The sequence below is a fragment of the Trichomycterus rosablanca genome, chromosome 19, assembly GCF_030014385.1.
Source record: "Trichomycterus rosablanca isolate fTriRos1 chromosome 19, fTriRos1.hap1, whole genome shotgun sequence".
Lineage (NCBI taxonomy): Eukaryota > Metazoa > Chordata > Actinopteri > Siluriformes > Trichomycteridae > Trichomycterus > Trichomycterus rosablanca.
Window position 1 is genome coordinate 1391816 of NC_086006.1, and position 21404 is coordinate 1413219.

Genomic DNA, 21404 nt, shown 5'->3' on the forward strand with positions numbered 1-21404 from the left:
GATTGCTGAGCGCACTAAGCGAGCAGGACTTCTCTGCGCCCCCGTACCTAATCGAGAACGAGCTCCACAGACGTGCGGTCCTGAAAGAAGTGCGCAGGGTTCAGGAACTGGGCTTCAAACGACCCCGAAACCTCTGGGAGTACAAGGTAACCCCGTATCTGACTAAATGGGCACAGATTCCCATGGATCACATGCTCAGGCGTCCGAATACTTTCGATCGTATCGTGTATTTCAGACACTGTTAACGTTTAATGTTTTGAATTTTGTGTGCAGGCGGTAAATGGAGGGAAGTCGTTGTTTTATAGCTACGCCATGACCGACAGTCCGCGCCTCACCCTCCTGTACATGTACATGTTCGATTACCACGACTCCTTCTTACCCTTCATTCACACCAGCTGCCCATCAGCGCTCAACAGCAGCTCGGAGGAGGCGCTTTCCTTCAGGAACCTGGTAAGTTTTCTTCGTACGTCCCGAGTCGCTTTTACAGCCTCGTATCAAACAGTTTGTCTCATTGGAGGAGCTTTGAGAAGGTCAGCGAACAGCAGGTGAACTGTAAGCGCTGCGGAAAGTGCAAAAATCGAGTGTGTGAGTTCAACCCAGCACTCCGTAGGAAACAACGGCACAGCCAGTTCATAGTGCGACCGGGTCGTGAGTGGCAGTGAGTGCAGCGTCCAGCTCAAGCCAATGAGAAAGCAAAATACGGAGTGAGGGAAAACCTGGGGGAGGAGCTTATAAACGTCAACATTTCTATCAGTGAACACACACAAGCTTTACAGTATTTGTGACCTTATCGCCCATGCCAAACCATAATTTTCCCCGTAACCAGTACAGTTACACTACTGGGTCTATATTTAGGACTGCTGCGTGTCAATATACCACACTGACCACAACACACACACACACACACACGTTACATTAACCTGCAGAAATATGGTACAGTATGAATTCATGCTCATTTTAATCATTATTCAAATATATTTTTATAATAGTTTATTTTATATTTTCTATGTTTCTGTCTGCACTTTTTTCTATATGACAAAGTGTAAATCCACTGCTGACTCAGGCAGCCGGGGGAAGGTGCTAGTCTGTGGCACTCCTCTACCAGCATGGTGGTGGTGCAAAGGGCAAATCTGCTGTACAATTTATGTAATGTGTATTTAATTACTAATTAATAATAATGTCATTAATTACTTGTGGGGCAGATTAGAGTCGAAATAATTACGAGATTAGAGTCGAAATAATTACGAGATTAGAGTCGAAATAATTACGAGATTATAGTTGAAATAATTACGAGATTAAAGTCGAAATAATTACGAGATTATAGTCGAAATAATTACAAGATTAAAGTCGAAATAATTACAAGATTAAAGTCGAAATAATTACGAGATTGAAGTCGAAATAATTACGAGATTAAAGTCAAAATAATTACGAGATTAAAGTCGAAATAATTACAAGATTAAAGTCGAAATAATTACGAGATTAAAGTCGAAATAATTACGAGATTAAAGTCGAAATAATTACGAGATTAAAGTCAAAATAATTACAAGATTAAAATTGATATAATTACAAGATTAAATTCGAAATAATTACGAGATTAGAGTCAAAATAATTACGAGATTAAAGTCAAAATAATTACGAGATTAAAGTCAAAATAATTACAAGATTAAAATTGATATAATTACAAGATTAAATTCGAAATAATTACGAGATTAGAGTCAAAATAATTACAAGATTAAAATTGATATAATTACAAGATTAAATTCGAAATAATTACAAGATTAAAATTGATATAATTACAAGATTAAATTCGAAATAATTACGAGATTAGAGTCAAAATAATTACGAGATTAAAGTCGAAATAATTACAAGATTAAAATCGATATAATTACAAGATTAAAGTCGAAATAATTACGAGATTAGAGTCAAAATAATTATGAGATTAAAGTCAAAATAATTACGAGATTAGTCAAAATAATTACGAGATTAAAGTCAAAATAATTACAAGATTAAAGTCGAAATAATTATGAGATTAGAGTCGAAATAATTACAAGATTAAAATCGATATAATTACAAGATTAAAGTCGAAATAATTACGAGATTAGAGTCAAAATAATTATGAGATTAAAGTCAAAATAATTACGAGATTAGAGTCGAAATAATTACAAGATTAAAATTGATATAATTACAAGATTAAATTCGAAATAATTACGAGATTAGAGTCAAAATAATTACGAGATTAAAGTCAAAATAATTACGAGATTAAAGTCAAAATAATTACAAGATTAAAATTGATATAATTACAAGATTAAATTCGAAATAATTACGAGATTAGAGTCAAAATAATTACAAGATTAAAATTGATATAATTACAAGATTAAATTCGAAATAATTACAAGATTAAAATTGATATAATTACAAGATTAAATTCGAAATAATTACGAGATTAGAGTCAAAATAATTACGAGATTAAAGTCGAAATAATTACAAGATTAAAATCGATATAATTACAAGATTAAAGTCGAAATAATTACGAGATTAGAGTCAAAATAATTATGAGATTAAAGTCAAAATAATTACAAGATTAGTCAAAATAATTACGAGATTAAAGTCAAAATAATTACAAGATTAAAGTCGAAATAATTATGAGATTAGAGTCGAAATAATTACAAGATTAAAATCGATATAATTACAAGATTAAAGTCGAAATAATTACGAGATTAGAGTCAAAATAATTATGAGATTAAAGTCAAAATAATTACGAGATTAGAGTCAAAATAATTACGAGATTAAAGTCAAAATAATTACGAGATTAGAGTCAAAATAATTACGAGATTAAAGTCAAAATAATTACAAGATTAAAGTCAAAATAATTATGAGATTAGAGTCGAAATAATTACAAGATTAAAGTCGAAATAATCACGAGATTAGAGTCAAAATATTTACAAGATTAAAGTCAAAATAATTACAAGATTAAAATCGATATAATTATGAGATTAGAGTCGAAATAATTACAAGATTAAAGTCAAAATAATTACAAGATTAAAGTCGAAATAATTATGAGATTAGAGTCGAAATAATTACAAGATTAAAGTCGAAATAATCACGAGATTAGAGTCAAAATATTTACAAGATTAAAGTCGAAATAATTACGAGATTAGAGTCAAAATAATTACGAGATTAAAGTCAAAATAATTACGAGATTAAAGTCGAAATAATTACGAGATTAGGCGGGCGGCTAAGTGGGTAGCACTGTCGCCTCACAGCAAGAAGGTCCTGGGTTCGATCCCCAGGTGGGGCGATCTGGGTCCTTTCTGTGTGGAGTTTGCATGTTCTCCTCATGTCTGCGTGGGTTTCCTCCGGGTGCTCCGGTTTCCTCCCACAGTCCAAAGACGTGCAAGTGAGGTGAATTGGAGATACTGAATTGTCCATGACTGTGTTCGATATAACCTCGGGAACTGATGAATCTTGTGTAATGAGTAACTACCGTCTCCTGTCATGAATGTAACCAAAGTGTAAAACATGTCGTTAAAATCCTAATAAACAAACAAACAAACAAACTTTAACCGAGCCTTATGGACTCGTATGATAAACTAAAGCCGTACGGCTCATAATCAAAACTTAAAAATATTTTTTACAGTGGCCCTAATACGCCGTCTTAGAAAAGGGGACTTCCTTTCCTCATCATTTTTAGGGCGCATTCACATGAGAAGCAGCAAAACCTCTGACCCAGTTGGCTGCTGACCTTTTCAAAGCACCTCCAATAAGACGAACTGTTTGATATGAGGCTTTAAAAGCAACTCGGTACGTACGAACGACGCTTAATGTGAACAAAACCTAACGTGAGATCTTATGAGCAGTAATAATGAGGATAAGTTTAGTGCTCCTGTCTCCTTCTTTTACTACATTAAACCACCTTAAGCGTTTTAGACTCTGACGCTTATTCCACACTAATGCAGATTCACGGTTTTGCCGCTTCTCATGTGACTGCGCCCTTATTTCGAGTACTTCCGGTACCCTGTGTACTTGTTGCAATTTGCCACCAGCAGTGCCTAATGGTACATGGTGCAGACATCTACAAAATGTCATTCTAGTATAAATAAAAACATGAACTGTGGTTTGGAGGCTAAACAGTATATAAAAAGTAGCATCGGGACTACTGCTGTTTAAGAACTGTTTAGTGTAGTACTATGTGGTTTGGGATGCAGCCATTGACTGAATAGTGTTTGTAAAAGGCAACGTTGGGGTGTTTTTTATTCCAGCTTTTATTTACTTTTATCTTGTTTGTAATATTCGTGTAAGAGCGCGCGGCTTTTGCTGATTGTCTTTAACATTAACGCGACCGTGTTTATCGTTTATTGTTTTTAAAAAAGCACTTTTGTACGATTATTCATCACGTCAGACTCGTTCTCGCTGTATTATACTGTACACACGTCCATTTACGCTCATGTGGAGGAATTTTGAGGACCAAATGACCTCTGTTCTGATTGGTGCGTCCACTCGATTGGCTTCACGCTCTATGTGAATGAGTAAATGAAAAAAAAATCGCATTTATTTAAATGAATAAATCAGAGATTAAATAATAAATACATGTTTTGTGCCTTATTTAATCATGGTAAGTTATGTATTGTGGTTTAACACACCGTGTGTGTGTGTGTTCATTTGGTTCCTAAAATCCCTCCGTCCACTAAAACTAAACTTCATTCAGTAGAAATAAATCTGCGTTCCAGTACATTTTGCTTCTACAGCTCCAGTGTTTGATGTGAACGTGACCCACGAGTGGCTGTACAGACGTTTCGGCTTTACGTCAGCATCGTAGCGAAGTGTAAAGCTCAATTAGCCAACCACACACACACACACACACACACACACACACGTGTTACACCCGAACGACGGACGAGCTGTGTGTGTAATTGTGCTGATTGTTTTTTTTTTTGTCTTCTGTGTTAAATTATTCGCTCTCAACGGTTTGAAAACTGTACGGCATGCTAACTATGCTAACTTGTATCATGATACCTGCCGCCGGTTTTATAAAGACGACGTTAAACACGCCGCCGTGGTTTCATCACGTTTATCGCTGAGCGGCTGGAGAACCTGGTTTAGAAAATCGTGCACTGTGGTTCACACCAGGGTTTGGGTCGCAGACAAAAATAATAATGATTAAATGAACTAATTTTAACAGGCACGTAACAAACGCCCCCTTGTGGAGGCTTTACGTTACACATTGTAAACCACAGTGGGACCAGATAGCCACAGTTTTATTAATTACATTCATTTTGTTTTGTGTTTCGTTTTGATTTATCGTTTGTGTTGTTTGGGTCGGGTAAAAAAATCATGGACAGAATGTGGCTTGCTTGAAAAAAAGAAAAAAACCTGGTATACACTAAATGGTCAAAAGTATGTGGACACACGACCATAAACTTGTCAGGCATCCAATATTTGAAGTTACATTTACATTTACATTTTCGGCATTTAGCAGACGCTTTTATCCAAAGTGACTTACAGTACTGTGACAGTATACTGTCTAAGCAATTGAAGGTTAAGGGCCTTGCTCAAGGACCCAACAGTGGCAACCTGGCAGTGGTGGGGCTTGAACCAGCGACCTTTCGATTACTAGTCCAGTACCTTAATCACTAGGCTACAACTGCAACATTCAGCTGAGAGAAATCAAACATTAAATCAACACACTGTTGGCTGTGTGTCCGTATGGAGAGGGACGATGGGGCGAGAGCGGCCTCTGCTGACCGGGTTAGGCGCCTGCACAGGGTAGGATGATCACGGATGGCAGTGCGTGGCTCTTCACACACAGGTGATAAAAGTGATTGGCGGGTGTCAGAGGGGAAGAGCGGAGACTGTTATAGCAGATACAGGGACCTCTTGTGTTAATGTCTGTAGGATTTAATGCTCAGGGTGGCATGATGTGTGCCATGCAAGCACTAGGTCCTTTGTTTTGCATGTTTTTTGTTCCCTGAAGGTCCTTTGTGTTTGGTCCCACCACCCAAAACCATGCAGAAGGTGGATTGAGCGGTTTAACTCAGCCCTGACTGTTAGAAACTAAAGTACGTGAATGTGTGAGTGATGTTTTCCTTCCTGCTCAATTCAGAGTATATTCCTGCTCTATGAGTCCGTCATTCAGCTGGTCCCTGGCCCACTGCGGCCCTGACCAGGCAGGAGCGTTACTGAAATAACAGGTAAACAGGTTGAACCGGTTTGGGGGCGGAGCTTAGAGCCAAACTCATGTGACTGGTGAGTTTTACTTTCACTTTTGGAACCCCTGCAGAGCTGAGACGAGCTGATCTGTGTACCAGCCGAACACCAGGAGGGATAAAGTAAGTACCTGGAGCTTCTCTTCTCTCACTGTGTTTTCTGTGGATCGGAAGGTTGCTGGTTCAAGCCCCTTTATTACAGAGTTCTGTCACTGTAGGGCTCCTGAGTCGGGTCTTTAACTCTCAGATACCTGAATGTACGTCGCTTTAGATCAAAGCTTCTAATAAGTGTTGTTTAGATTTATGCTGTATGATCAAAAGTATGTAGACACCTCGCTGTTTAACATCCCTTTCTGACAGCTTTGCTGCAACAGTTTAGGGAAGGTCCTTTCCTGTTCCAGCACAAAGCAAGCTCGGTTTGAAGACACTCCAGTGTCCTGCACTGGACACTGAACAAACTTGAACATCAACATCAGCTCCCAGCCGTACAAACGCTGTCATCTTTTGACCGAACAGGCACAAATTCCCATAGTCTAGTGAGAAGCCTTCTCAGAACACCGGCTGTCGTTCTTTAGCTGAAGAGATCACACAGAGGTCACTCTGTTTTTAATATCGAGTGTTTTTTGAAATGGGACGTCCAGCCAGACGTACTTTGTAATGAAGTGAAATCTTTTACTTTAGTTTTCTCGTTTGTAGGCACTTGGTTTACGGGTTTCTGTTTTGGTTGTCACTGCTAGTCCGGAGAGCTGGGGGACTTCCCAAAAACACAGGACGTGTCACATCCGTATCGAAGCTGTCGCACCCATCGAGGTGTAAATATAGAGCTGGTTATTACACAGCAGCACGATTACGAGCTCATAACCTTCACCACAGATTAATAATAATATATTTATAGGATTAAGTTTTTATTTCTATTTGATGATAACATCCTGGTACCTGAAAGCTGAAGCAAGGAACGTGTGTAGTAGAAGAACCGTGTGTACGTGACTTATTTTGCCTGCTGCAGAGATCTGTGATAGACGAGTATGTCTGAGTGACAGGAAGAGTCTACATGACAGTAGTGAGGCCAGCTATGGGAGTGCATGGAGGGATGGAGCAGGTAGGAAAGTGTGGGAGGAGATATGGAGACGGTTTGAGCATGTGCAGAAGAGGGATGAGAGTGTGAGGATGAGGAGGTGAGGGAGGACATGCAGGAAGAAATGCTAGACGGTTTGTGCCCATTCAGTTAAAAGATGATTTGTTCGTATATGAGCTCTGCTGTCAGCCGACCGGGCGCCCACACAGACGCGATTGGCTGTGAATTTATATTTACATGTTTGGCATTTACAGAACTGACAGTATATACTGTCTAAGCAATTGAGGGTTAAGGGTCTTTCTCAAGGGCTTGAACCAGCAACCTTTTGAATGATAGTCCAGTAATCTACATGCCAGGCTACAATGAGTGTGTCCAGGTCCTCTTTGTTTCTTATTTCCATGGTTACGTTTGACCGCAGTGTGATGGCCGGCCACTGCGTGGTAAACATCGACCCTGTAAATCCTCGTGTGGAAGATGAAGACGACGGTCATGATGAAGGCGAGGAGGAGGACGAAGACTTGGCCGCGGGGATCTCCCTGCCTGAGGTGACGTGTCCTTGCTGCTACGAGGTGCTGCTGGATCCCACCACGCTGACCTGCGGCCACAGCTTCTGCCGTCACTGCCTGGCTCAGTGGCTGCACTCCTCGGGCAGGGCCGTGTGTCCCACGTGTCGCCGGGCGTGGCAGGGCTTCCCCAAGGTCAACATCTCCTTCAGGTATGCGCACTGGTCGATCGGTCCAAGGATGGGTATCTAGGGGGGCTTTAGAACCAAGCAGTCCTGCACGGCATGCACTTGGAGCCGTGCTGGCTGTGGAGAGCTGCGGTCTAGCACTCGTCTCTTGGCGCATTACTACAGGAAACTTTGGCACACGTACTCGCCTAACCGGACGCCATGAGGTGCGCTCGCGTCTGCCGTGTCTGTTGAGTGCCTGACCGGGCTGGTAGCACCACAGAGACCAGAACCCTGGTCTGTGTAGTAGTAGGGTGGTGAATTATACTCGCGTGCCACCCAAACGCCCAACATTTCTTGTAATAAAAGGAAAAATAGAACCATGACTGACTGATTTTATACAAACTCTATAGTCCAGATCTCTGGCTCTGAACGTAGGTGCGCTCTCAGTGCAGGTCCCAAGCCTGAACAAATGGAATAGTTGGATCAGGAACTGAACCAATGTCCCGAGTGTCCTTATAAGCCCTTGTAAGGCAACCAGAACTTCCCTAATAAATGAAATTTTGGGGACTAAACAGCGCTAACCGACTGACCGCAGCTCGTATGACGCCGCTGATATGAACCGTTTGTTTCACAGAGATCTGGTGGAAAAGCACTTCCAGTCCGACTTGGCGAAGAAGCGGCAGAGAGTTTTGGGCGACCCGCACGTCGCTCAGTCTCTGTTGGTGCTGCAGGGGGTGGAGCATCGCCTCAGCCGCAGACCCTCGCCACCCATCGTGTGGTGGCATCAGTGGCTGGGCAAGAGAAGCTTCTTCTCCGGAGTCCTCCTCACTCTGTCCTTCGTCGCTGTGAGTACCCAGAACTTCCTTTTATCTTTTTAAGGTCCACATACCTACCAGTGGGTAGTGCTGTTGCCTCACAGTGAGCGGGACCTGGGTTCTGGGTTCGATTCCCTTTCTAGAGTTCGCATGTTCTCTCTGTGAGTGCTCCGGTTTCCATCCACAAGTAGTCTAAAGACATGCGGTCCGGCTACCTGGAGCTGCTAGAAAGTGTGTGTGTGTGAATCAGACCCACTGCGACCCTGACCAGGATAAAACGAATGAACGAATGTTTAACAATAAGTTGCCGTCCGTCTCCAAACATCAGCGGAGGCTTTCATGAGCGCCCAGCCATCATATTTTAACTAAACAGGCACAAATTCCCACAGACGTACTTCAAAGTCTTGTGAGGGTCACTGTTTAAATAGTGTTTGTTTTTTAACTGAGTGTCCAACAAGACTTAAGGTCAGCTGTCCAAATACATTTGGTCATATAGTGTGTTTATCATTACAGAGATCTTAAAAAGTGTGTGTGTGTGTGTGAATCAGACCCACTGTGACCCTGACCAGGATAAAACAAATGAACAAATGTATAACAATAAGTCGCCGTCCATCTCCAAACATCAGCGGAGGGTTTCGTCAGCGCTCAGCCATACAAGTGCAGTCATCTTTACACTAAACAGGCACAAATTCCCACAGATGTACTTCAAAGTCTTGTGAGAAGCTTCTCAGAGGAGCGGCTGTCCCTTGAAATGGGGCTTCCAGCATATTTTTGGTTATGTGGTGTGTTTATAACATTACAGAGATCCTAAAAAGTGTGTGTGTGTGTGTGTGTGTGTGTGTGTGTGTGTGTGTGTGTGTGTAGGTGGTATTTCTGGTCTATCACTTGGGTGGTGAGGAGGGGAAGGTGGAGCTGCTGCTGAAGAAGCCGATCGGCGCCTGGACGACTGACGAAGTGACGCTTTGGGTGGAAAGTCTGGGCACGTGGGCGTCACCCTACAGAGACACGTTCCTCAGGGAGCAGGTCAACGGCAGGTAACACACACACACACACACACACACACACTGCTTTATCCTGGTCAGGGTCACGGTGGGTGGGGCTGCACACTGTAAAACTCCCTGAAATAGGTGACAATCCGTCTCAGGTCTCCCCGTCCACAGACACACCCAATCACGTCTGTGCAGACGCCCGGCTGGTCGATAACACCACAGAGATTCGAACCCTAGTGTAATAGACCGCTGACAGTGGGTGGAATTGTGGCATAGCAGTTAGAGTGTGTGTGTGTGTGTTGCACAACTCCCGGTCCTGGAATCCTGGGTTTGAATCTCACCACCAGACGCTTGGGTGGCACAGCGGGTTCGAATCTCAGAGTGCTACAGTATGATTGGCTATGTCTGTAGAACCCGATTGCGCAGGTATTTCCAGACTGAACCGGACCCACCATGACCCTGACCAGGATGAAACGGTTGATTACATTGAAAAAAAAAAAATTTGGTTAACTTGCTGAAACCACTAACTAGATCTGGTGTTGACTAACTAGATTGAATTGACTTTGATCGTGTGTGTGTGTGTGTGTGTGTGTGTGTGTGTGTAGATTGCTGAGCGCACTAAGCGAGCAGGACTTCTCGGCGCCCCCGTACCTAATCGAGAACGAGCTCCACAGACGTGCGGTCCTGAAAGAAGTGCGCAGGGTTCAGGAACTGGGCTTCAAACGACCCCGAAACCTCTGGGAGTACAAGGTATCCCCGTATCTGACTAAATGGGCGTCCGAATACTTTTGATCGTATCGTGTATTTCAGACACTGTTAACGTTTAATGTTTTGAATTTTGTGTGCAGGCGGTAAATGGAGGGAAGTCGTTGTTTTATAGCTACGCCATGACCGACAGTCCGCGCCTCACCCTCCTGTACATGTACATGTTCGATTACCACGACTCCTTCTTACCCTTCATTCACACCAGCTGCCCATCAGCGCTCAACAGCAGCTCGGAGGAGGCGCTTTCCTTCAGGAACCTGGTGAGAACACGTTTGAATCTGAGCTGAATCTGCATCAGTGTGGAATAAGCGTCAGATCCAGGGTTACAGCTCCACGTGTATCTGTGTTTATCTGGATTCTCCTCCCTGTTTCACTTTTAAACTTGTGTTACAGCTCCAGCTTCTGAGAAACGGTGAGAATCAGAATCAGCTTCTCCCAGAGTCTAAAACGCTTCTGGTTGAAAATAAAGCTTAACGTGGTTTAATGTAGTAAAAGAAGGAGACAGGAGCACTAAACTTCTCTTCATTATTACTGCTCATTAGTTCCTCCACTAATCACATTCCTCACTCGCTGTTTTACTACAATAAGTCACACTAAGTTTTGTTCGTGTTAAGTTTTGTTCGTACGCCGCTCAGGTGTCGCAGCGGTAAAAACACACGCTGGACCTCTGCTGGCTGATTGATGGCGCCTGCACAGAGATGAGAAAAGAGTGCTCTCAGGGTGTGTCTCTCCGTACACAACGCTGAGCTGCACTGCACTCGTCAAAGTGTAGGTGATAAGATGGTGATAAGGGGGCGTTGGTTAGCTTCGTTCTCCTCAATCAGAGCGGGGGTTGGGATTGGTGGAGAGGAAGCATGACGCAATCGGGCAATTGGACGCGCTAAAGGGGAGAAAGTTGGCAGAAAATGCGTAAAGAAAATATATATATAAAAAAAGTGTTGTTTGTACGGCCCGAGTCGCTTTTATTGCCTCATATGAAACAGTTCGTCTCATTGGAGGAGCTTTGAAAAGGTCAGTGGACAGCAAACTGGGTCAAAGTTCAATCAGGTGAAGGGAAGCACAGTTAAGCAGCATCGCCACACTCCATAGGAAACAACAGCACAGCCGGCAGAAAAGCGGTTTTGCCACCTCTCATGCGAAGGCGCCTGTAGAGACGCCCCCTGCTGGCCAGATTCATTTCTTTTTCTTCTTTGTTTTTACGCTACATATCAGCGCACGAACAGCTCGGCTCACTCGCTTCTTGTCGACGTCCATTTCTGTAAGCTAAAAGCCTGTCTCACCCGTGGTATCGTTAAACCCCTCATCACTTGACTAAACGTGGTTTGGGAGACCGGACAGACTCGTCTCGGACTCCTCCCGACTCCCTATCACAAGGGATAAAGTTGTATAGTGTGTACAGAGATCAGAACATACTGAAACTCATGTAGTGTGAACTTTGTATCGTGAGCGTTCCTCACCGCACCGTCTCTCTCCTCAGGAGGAGCCGAATCGGATGCAGTGGTTGGCATTCGGGGTGAAGTTCGTCCTGTTGCCCTACCAGCTGATTTCTGACTTTGCGTGGCACTGGATGGACGTTCATTACTGGACCGCACGCATCGTCATGTGGCACGCTCTCATGCTCACGCTGAGAGAGGGGGACCTCGTGTGGCGCCTCCGGGGCCACTTAAACCTCAGGTGAGTTCATTACCCTCGACGTTTAAAAGTAATGAACTCTTGAACTCAATCATTTGGAGGGGTTTCCACGTCTGTTTGGTCATATTTAGTGTGTGTGTGTGTGTGTTGCAGGACGATCCCCTCCATATTCACCGGACACGTGTGTCAGATGGCAGCAGTCTTCTTCTCTGGACTGATCCTCTGGAGGTTTTTGCCTCAGTTTTTGTGGGACCGTTTGTTTCACTGGGTGATTTATTTTCTCCCCGTAACCAGTACAGTTACACTACTGGGTCCATATGTGGGACTGCTGCGTGTTAATATACCACACTGACCACAACACACACACACACACACGTTACATTAACCTGCAGAAATATGGTACAGTATAAATTCATGCTCATTTTAATCATTAATATATATCAAATATATTTTTATAATATAGTTTATTTTATATTTTCTATATTTCTATATTCTATTGTATGTGTAAGTATCATGTATATGTGTATTAATAGTAAATAAATAAAGTGTTGTTACTATTTTTGAATAATAAAGTGCTGCCTGCACTTTTTTCTATATGACAAAGTGAAAATCCACTGCTGGCTCAGGCAGCCGGGGGAAGGTGCTAGTCTGTGGCACTCCTCTACCAGCATGGTGGTGGTGCAAAGGGCAAATCTGCTGTACAATTTATGTAATGTGTATTTAATTACTAATTAATAATAATGTCATTAATTACTAGTGGGGGAACGATTTTTCTATATTATATTATGTTCTATATCATATTACGAGGTCGTGGCGTGTGAGTGAATAAAGCAGTGCTTTAATCGTTTTGTTTAATCACACATGTGGACGGAAGGTATCATAAACTGAGTGACACTTTTTAAAGAACGTATGATTATAAGATAAGATGAGATTCCTCCAGCACAGAGTAAATACAGTTAGAGTAAATGAAATAAACAAATATTGACTATGTAACAGTGACTTTGCAAATACTATTATACAGCAATATGACAAATTACAACTACGGTAGAACCTCGATTTAACAGATTAAAAGGGGGGGAGCACTGGTTTGTAAAATGCGATTGTCTCAAACAGCTAGTTTTTTTCCAGCGGGTGTAAAATATACGAAAACAGGGTCCACAAACGTGCACATTTTCGGCATTTAGCAGATGCTCTTATCCAAAGCGACTTATAGTATACAGCAGTGGTGGGGTTTTAACCAGCGACCTTCTGCTTACTAGTCCAGTACCTTAACCACTAGGCTATAACTGCCCTAAACATGCACATATGATCAACAGCTAAATAAACAATTCATAGAAAACCTGTAAATAAACATTAAAATTGGGAAGAAATTGTATTTACCTTGTGTGGTGGTGGAGATGTTTTATTTTTGCCGTGATCCCATAGTGAGTTTCTATTATTGTGAGTCTGAAGCACCGCTGGTGGATACTGGAGCAGCGCTGGTGCAGAACTAAGCACTAGAACTTGCAAAAAAAAAAATGAAGCATAAAACAGAAAAAAGGCGAGAACAGAGCGAGACCCCCGACAAAACAAATCCTCTCACTCATGTAAACAGAGAGACTTGCGCCAGCTAGTGGTTTTCCAGATTTTGTCCGTTAAACTCGAAATCCGTTAAATGGAGGTAAAAGAAAACTCTTATCTATCTATCTATCTATCTATCTATCTATCTATCTATCTATCTATCTATCTATCTATCTATCTATCTATCCATCTATCTATCATTTTATTCAAAGCAACTTACAACTGTGACTGAATACAATGCAAGTGATTGAGGGTTAAGAGCCAAAGGCACAACAGTAGCAGCCTTGCATTGGTGGGGCTAGAACCATCAACCTTCTGATTACAGTGGACAGCAAATTACTTACAGTACATTTCCATGTTTAGCACATTCAAATCATTAAGAATTGTGCCGTGTTCACTAAGACCCAATTTTATCGTTGTGCATTGAAGCTGTAGTGTCACACGCACCACGACCCTGACCAGAATAAAGTAACATTAACGCGCTTGTGATTGGCTGACGCTGCTAATGATTGACAGGCGTCCCCGCCCACGTGTCGCACCCTGATCCGCAACGGTAATTTTCCCTCAAGTGACAGGCGTCCGGATTGTCCAATCAGATTGCGTGTGAGTACCACGGACTAGCCAATCGCAGTGCAGGAGGCGGGGTTTGTCGGAATGTGGGTGGGAGATTATCATAACGCATGCATAAACCCACCCGCTCTCACCCTCAGCACCGTCAGTATCAGCAGACATGGCGACCTCAGGCTCCGGAGTGGAAGTGGCTCCTTTCAGACCCTGGCAGGATTTCTTCCCCGGAGCGGATAGATTCGCCAAGCCAGACACGGCGGATTTAACTAAGTGGAACAACCGGGTGATAAGCAACCTGCTGTACTACCAGACCAATTACTTTGCCGTGGCCGTGGTGGTCTTCCTCATAGTTGGGTGAGTTCGGTTAGCTGTGCTATGCTATGCTAATGTAAACACAGGAAATTACCTCTTATTTATAATAAGTCTTTTATATATTTATGTCAGTAATCTTCTCAACACATTCATATCAGGATACTGCGGTCAGTAGTTCAGTTTAAACTCTAATATTGTATTAAAATAATCACACATTAATGTCACAGATACTCATACAGTGACATAAACAAGTAATCAAACCATTTAATGTTATTCATTCATTTTCTTATCCGCTTATCCAATCAGGGTCGCGGGGGGTGCTGGAGCCTATCCCAGCTTTTCAATGGGCGCAAGGCACACAGTAACACCGCCAGTCCATAGCAGGACACACACTTATACAGTGTCTCCAATTAACCTGACACGGGGAGAACATGCAAACTCCACACAGAAAGGACCCGGACCGCCCCGCCTGGAGATCGAACCCAGGACCTTCTTGCTGTCAGGCAACAGTTAATGTTATTTAATTTACTTTATATTTACACACAGTCTTTTGACTTGCATAAATAAAGACATTATTAATACAAGTTTTAATTAATTGTTTACAATTTAATCAGGCGTTTTTGAAGCTTGTAGCTTTGACGTAGCTGTTTCGCAGCATTGTGGTTCAAGTTTGGCTCGTTTCCCTGTCAAACTGTCTTAGATTCCCAAAGGTTTTACGATTAGAAGCCTGTCTTCAGTTATTTTGGCTGCATTTGTGTTCAAACGATTTATTTTGCCTCACAGCAAGAAGGTCCTGGGTTCGATTCCCTGGTCCTTTCTGTGTTTGCATGTCCTCCTCGTGTCTGTGTGGGTTTCCTCCGGGACTTCCGGTTTCCTCCCACAGTCCAAAAATGTGCAAGTGAGGTGAATTGGAGATACAAAATTGTCCGTGACTGTGATTGACATTAAAGACTTGAACTGATGGATCTTGTGTGATGAGTAACTACCGTTCCTGTCATGACTGTAACCAAAGTGTAAAACATGACGTTAAAATCCTAATAAATGAATAAATAATATTTTAAATTTCCTCCTCTTTGTTCTCACACTTAGTGGTTGTTTCTGTAGCCAAGTGTACCGTATTGTACTTAAGGACCTGTGCTAAATTAATTGCTCATTATTTGATGTGTATCTGTTGTTCCTTTTGCCTTCGGGTCCTCCTGCAACTCTTTTCTCTTTAGGTCTGAGAGCATGTTGTGAAATCTTTTGTGGCAAACCTGTCCGGGAACAATTCATCACCCATTGTTTCATTCTGCTTAATGTACCAGTCACAAACACATTTGATTCAATGCGGCTACATTTATCATCCTGGAATGTAGGAGTGTCGGCTCGGTTGTGAGGAAACATCGTGCAGAAATGCTGTATGGTTTGGTTTATACTATTTTTAACCCTGGTAAGATTCAAATTTGGTGTTTTTTTTTTTATTTTTTTAAATAATTGCCACTGCAGGTTTCTGAACCCTCTGGGCATGCTATTAGGAGGAGCCGTGGTCAGTCTGGTCTTCATGGGGTCCGTGTGGGCTGGAGAGAACAAGGCCGTGGTCAAGAACTTTAAGAAGAAGAGTCCCTCTCTGTTTGTGGTGGCTGTTCTGGGAGTCAGCTACTTCCTGATCTCTCTGTGCGGAGGGGTGATGGTCTTCATCTTCGGCATCACCTTCCCCCTGCTGTGTAAGTACGGCGTTCGTTCACTTATCTTCAGCATGATGATTCAATTCAATGATGATTCAGCATTTGTGTACCAATAGCCACCGCTGAGATTGAGATTTGCTCTCGAGTTCCAATCCCAGCTTGTGCTATCGACCTGGCCTGGTGTCCAACCGACACCCGTGTGTGCCTGAGGGAGGGAGGGTTTCATTACCACTTTACGAATGCAGGCGCTCGACTGGCGCAGCACTTTATTACGGGTTCCGGTGGCCAGGCCTTGCGCCCAGTGTTTCCCGGTGGACCCGGACCTCCAGAGACCCTGACCAGGATAAAGCAGCTGATGGAAATGGAATTTCAAAGTGTACAATAGCACCCCCTGCTGTCTGGTCCAGGTATCTGCACTAGTGATGGATGATATGTGAAGAGCTTAGAGAGGTTCTCACTGGCAGGGGAAAAGATGTGGCCGGTGACGGCACCTGTCTGATCAGTTGATCTTGGTTGGCATGGAAACCTGCAAACACACACACACACACACACTCTGGACCTCGATGGACGAGATTCTCCTGTAAACAAGAACAACAAGAGAAACGTTCAGTTGAACCTCACAAGGTTCAGAGAGTTTTGCCCAGGATGAGTCACGCTTCCCGTACGCCGTGTGTGTGTGTGTGTGTGTGTGTGTGTGTGTGTGTGTGTGTGTGTGTGTGTTTCACATTCCTAAACACGGGCACTGCCCTGTGTGTGTTGCTATGTTCTTAAAACAAGGCAAACATGCTCTAGTTCTATTTCTGTCCATGCTAAGCACATGCTGGCCAATCCCGGTGAGAACCTCGGCGCGACCTGATCTAGACTAAACCCTCGAGCTCGGCGCTTTATATGGTCGAGGTTTTTGTGGCTGCTCCTGTATTTTGGGTGCGCTCTCTCCCAGTGCAGGTCCCAAGCCCGGATAGAAACAGGAGGGTTGTGTCAGGAAGGGCCCCCGGGGTAGAAACGGCCAAATCTGATATGGTGAGCAGAGTAATCACCTGTGGCAACTCCTAAATACAGGAGCACACGAAGGAAACAACCTTTTCTGATCAGTGGTTAATAAAAATGAATAAACAAAGAAGCTGCTCTGTGGTTGTATGATCAAAAGTATTGGGACACCCCTTTTAATTACTGAATTAATTCGTTTTACTCACAACAGTTGCTAACAGGTGTCATATATAGGAAATAGCATGAAGCCCTGACCCCAGCCCCACTTGACAGCTCTGGAATTAACTAGAACATCAATAGAGGCTTTCTGGATCAAGGACAGTGCCCAGCCATGCAAACTCTTGACTAAATGGGCACAAATTCCCACAGAAGAGTCCCAGACGAGTGGCTTTTAAGAAGAATGGGGCGTCCAAATACTTTTGGCCATACAGTGTATTTAGTGTTTTGTCTTACTAATACTTAGGGTGGCACAGTGGGTAGCACAGTCATCTCACTACAGAGGCGATGGTCCTGGGTTTGATTCACAGGATTCCCAGTGCGAAGTTTGCATGTTCTCCCCGTGTCTGTGGGTTTCCTCCGGGAGCTCCGGTGTCCTCCCACAGTGAACTGAAGATACAAAACTGTCCATGATTGCGTTTGACATCTTGTGTAAGCAGTAACGACCCGTCCCGTCATGAACGGAACCAAAATAACCTAATAAATAAATAAATGTTGACTCGTGTGTGTGTGTGTGTGTGTGTGTTTCTGATCCAGTGATCCTGGTGCACGCCTCCCTGCGCCTGCGCAGCATGAAGAACAAGCTGGAGAATAAGATCGAGGGCGTGGGGCTGAAGAAGACACCCATGGGCCTGATCCTGGACCTGCTGGACCAGCAGGAGGAGAAGGTCAACAAGATCCAGGATTTCATCGAGAGCAAGCTGAAGGACTGAGCACGCTCATGTTTCTCCTCCACACACACACGGCACACTTACAATACAATGCAAATGCTTTTTTATTTTGAAAATATATATATACAGTATATTTAGCAGTGTTTTCCACTCGAGTCCTGGAGGACTGCAGCGTGACTCATATCTGCATTATGTACAGAAATTTACATTACGGGCTACAAACCGGTAGAAATCAATCCCCCCTCCTGTCCTGTGAAGTGACACATATGTGTTAAACATGGTGTCAAAACCCAAAAAATAAATGCCAGCTTTATGTTGACGCCTGTCGTTTAGTGTCACATGACCTCTGACATCCAAAATATTTAGTTCTGTCGGCTGCTCCTGTATTTTAGGGGTCGCCACAGTGGGTCGTTCTGGTCCGTGTACCTGATTTGGTACAGTTTTTACCCCAGATGCCCTTCCTGAGACAATTCTCCTTATTATATCCGGGCTGGGGACCTGCACTGAGAGCACACTGCTTCTTCTAATAGCTAGGCTGTTCAGCCAGAGGAATGGCTGAACAGCCAGGCCATTAAGAGCGATACTTGGATTCGAACCCCAGATCCGTAACCCTCCAGGACTCGAGTCCCACTCTCTCGTTTTACAAACCCCCGGACGTATTGCACTTTTTTCTTCTTCATTCCTAGCTGACGTGTGGTAAACTGTCTTACTTTAGCATGCTGGGAGATCTGACCTAAAGCTACCCGTCAGTTCCGTTATCTCTTCTTTCAGCTGCCGTACTTCTCGAGGACGTTCTCGGCTCCGGTCAAGTCGCAGTCACGCGTCTCCCAATCGGAATCGTTCTATCAGCAATACAAAACAGTTTTTCCTCCTAACTGCATCAATCTGAGAGTTAAAACAATGAAATGGTTAACAGATTAAACTATCCATCTATTATCTATTGTATTATTTAACCAAATATAAGCGCACATATTCAGTTCATATAGCCAGTATTCAGGAAAGTCAGACGCGTATGAGAAGCTCTGGCTGTGCATCATTCTGTATTAAATACGTGATGGATTAGTAAGCCAGCGTTAGTCCATACCAAACAGCTTGCAATGGTTTGTATTCGGCTGCTCCTGGATTTAGGGGGGTGCCACAGCAGATCTGACACAGTTTTTACATCAGATGCCCTTCCTGGTGCAACCCTCCTGTCTCTATCCGGGCTTGGGACCTGCACTGGAAAATAAATGCCAGCTTAATTCTGACGTCTGTCATTTATTGTCACATGACCGCTGACATCCAAAATATTCAGTTCTGTCAGCTGCTCCTGTATTTTAGCAGTCGCCACAGCTTTGGACGCCGTTCCTGACGTGACCCTCCTTTTAAATCTGGGCTTGGGACCTGCACTGAGAGCGCACTGTCAAGTGCTTCTCCTGATAGCTGTTAAGAGTGCTACTTAGACTCGAACCTCAGTGCACTGACAGGTCAGGAGCGCCTCCCAATGAGTAATGACTAGTGACTAGGCTGTTTCAGCCACCCCCCTTCACCATTATGACATTCTAACACCTGACTGGCCGATAGCACTGCAGAGATTCGAACCCTGGATCAGCAGATCCCAGCAGTAGTGAGCCACTGCACCACCAAGCACCGTGCAACCCTAGCAAGTTTTAAAAACACATGGTGACGCACGTTAACGCGTTTTCTGACGGATTCCGAAAACGTCCACGAGTGCAGCTGAGTGCACCTTCATCTCTGCACTACGATAGAATAGAATGTGTTTATGTAAGTGTCAGAACAATCAGGTATCGAATGAAGTACCAGAGTTAAAAAACTAAAGAAGCACTTTAAAACACTCCCGTTTTTGTTGTTGTCGATCCAAAGAATGAATTTGCTGAATCATAGGAATAAATTTGTGTCGTTTTGACGTTCTGCACATTTTCGCGCTGCATGTTGGAACGCATTCAGTGGCATGATTACAAAAAAACTGGAAAATTTAAATTGAATTGATTTGAATTAAATTCTCTGTTTGTTAGAGTATTTATACATTTTATCTTGTATGTATAACTTTTTTTTTTTATTTAGATCCAGAAATACAGAGTTTAGAGCTGCGCTGTTTTAGAATGAAGGTGTTTTGCTCAACTCTCAACCTTGTGGTCATTAAAATTGACCCTGTTTATCATCACTTCTTTTCAGAAAAATGTATTTCTACATGGTGTCATTATTATTATTATTGTACACTATGGCTTTATTTAAATAAGATGAGTTTTACACGGTGGGTGGGAGGAAATGTCATATTACTCCTGTCTGGTTGCACATTCTGGCTTTTCATTAGTTTATAGACATTTAATCAATCCATCTTTTTTGTTGCCTGCCACCCAAACCAGGCTGAGACGGTGTGAAACCCGAAACAATAAATATTGATCATGCGTGAGCGGCACCAGATACCTATTTGAGGTTGTGATGCTCTGGGGTAATCTGTCACCTTCATTATTTTGATGGGAGGGTTGGGGTTCTTATCTTCAGCTGTTACTAACGTCGTGTGAGCAGCAGAATGGAGGCCTGCTGACCTGCTTTACCGCTCTTACAGACCTTGTTGATGTTGCTCATGTGTGATTAGGAGAGTCTGTGTACTTAAAACTTCTAAATGTAATAAATCTGGTTGTTTTGTGATAATCATTGTGCAGAAACGGATTTGGGAAGCTCTTAACTGTAACTATGCAATGGAGAAAACGTAAAGGCTGTGTTCATTTTTTTATTACATTATTGCGCTTCATTAATATTCATCTGCTGTGTTTAAACTGCGTTGTCGCATCTGTGCATCTAAACAGGTTTGCTGGTGGATGGTTTGTTTTCTTTGACGTGAGAATGAACGCATGAGTAATGATGGTACTGTAGCAGAATTAAGATGGTTCTTGTACATCGGTACCTTCCAGATGCACATTTAATAAAAGCTTCTGACTGGAAATCTGCATTTATTTTTGAATATAAGCTGAACACCTTACAGTGAGCTTGTTGGACAGCCCATTCAGCATGTTCTCTTTGGGTGAGGCTTTTCACAGGATTTAGGCCTATTCAGTTAAAATAACACCTGTGAGGTCAGGTACCCATGTTTTATACATTTTTAATAGAGCTTTTTAAGTATTGCACTTAAGATCGTCTTTCTGCCCAAGGATTTGCAATTTTTTGTAAAAATGATCAAACCAGGTGAGAAGGTCAAGGAGTTAAAATTGTATATATAATTTATTTCAGCTTTTACCACTATAGTGTAAATTTACAAAGATCACCCATTTTGC

General features: G+C 42.8%; 2 protein-coding genes across 4 annotated transcripts; both read left to right on the forward strand.

Moving 5' to 3' along the window:
• The first annotated feature begins 409 nt into the window (after window positions 1-409).
• Window positions 410-12968, forward strand: LOC134333405 (bifunctional apoptosis regulator-like). Of its 3 annotated transcripts, XM_063015380.1 has the most exons (9): window positions 440-450; window positions 6278-6326; window positions 7697-7993; window positions 8586-8796; window positions 9631-9800; window positions 10361-10505; window positions 10604-10780; window positions 11998-12194; window positions 12306-12968. In XM_063015380.1, exons 3-9 carry the CDS (start codon window positions 7701-7703, stop codon window positions 12502-12504), a joined length of 1392 nt encoding a protein of 463 aa, XP_062871450.1. In that variant the 5' UTR covers window positions 440-450; window positions 6278-6326; window positions 7697-7700; the 3' UTR covers window positions 12505-12968. The 3 variants fall into 3 exon arrangements, with proteins under 3 accessions (XP_062871451.1, XP_062871450.1, XP_062871449.1); XM_063015381.1 differs by lacking the exon at window positions 6278-6326 and having other exon boundaries at window positions 410-450; XM_063015379.1 differs by lacking the exons at window positions 440-450; window positions 6278-6326 and having other exon boundaries at window positions 6888-7993.
• A 1463-nt stretch (window positions 12969-14431) lies between these two features.
• Window positions 14432-21076, forward strand: arl6ip5b (ADP-ribosylation factor-like 6 interacting protein 5b). Its single transcript, XM_063015412.1, has 3 exons — window positions 14432-14633; window positions 16077-16294; window positions 17996-21076. The coding sequence occupies exons 1-3, from the start codon at window positions 14443-14445 to the stop codon at window positions 18169-18171; spliced, it is 585 nt and encodes a 194-aa protein (XP_062871482.1). The 5' UTR covers window positions 14432-14442; the 3' UTR covers window positions 18172-21076.
• Window positions 21077-21404: the final 328 nt, after the last annotated feature.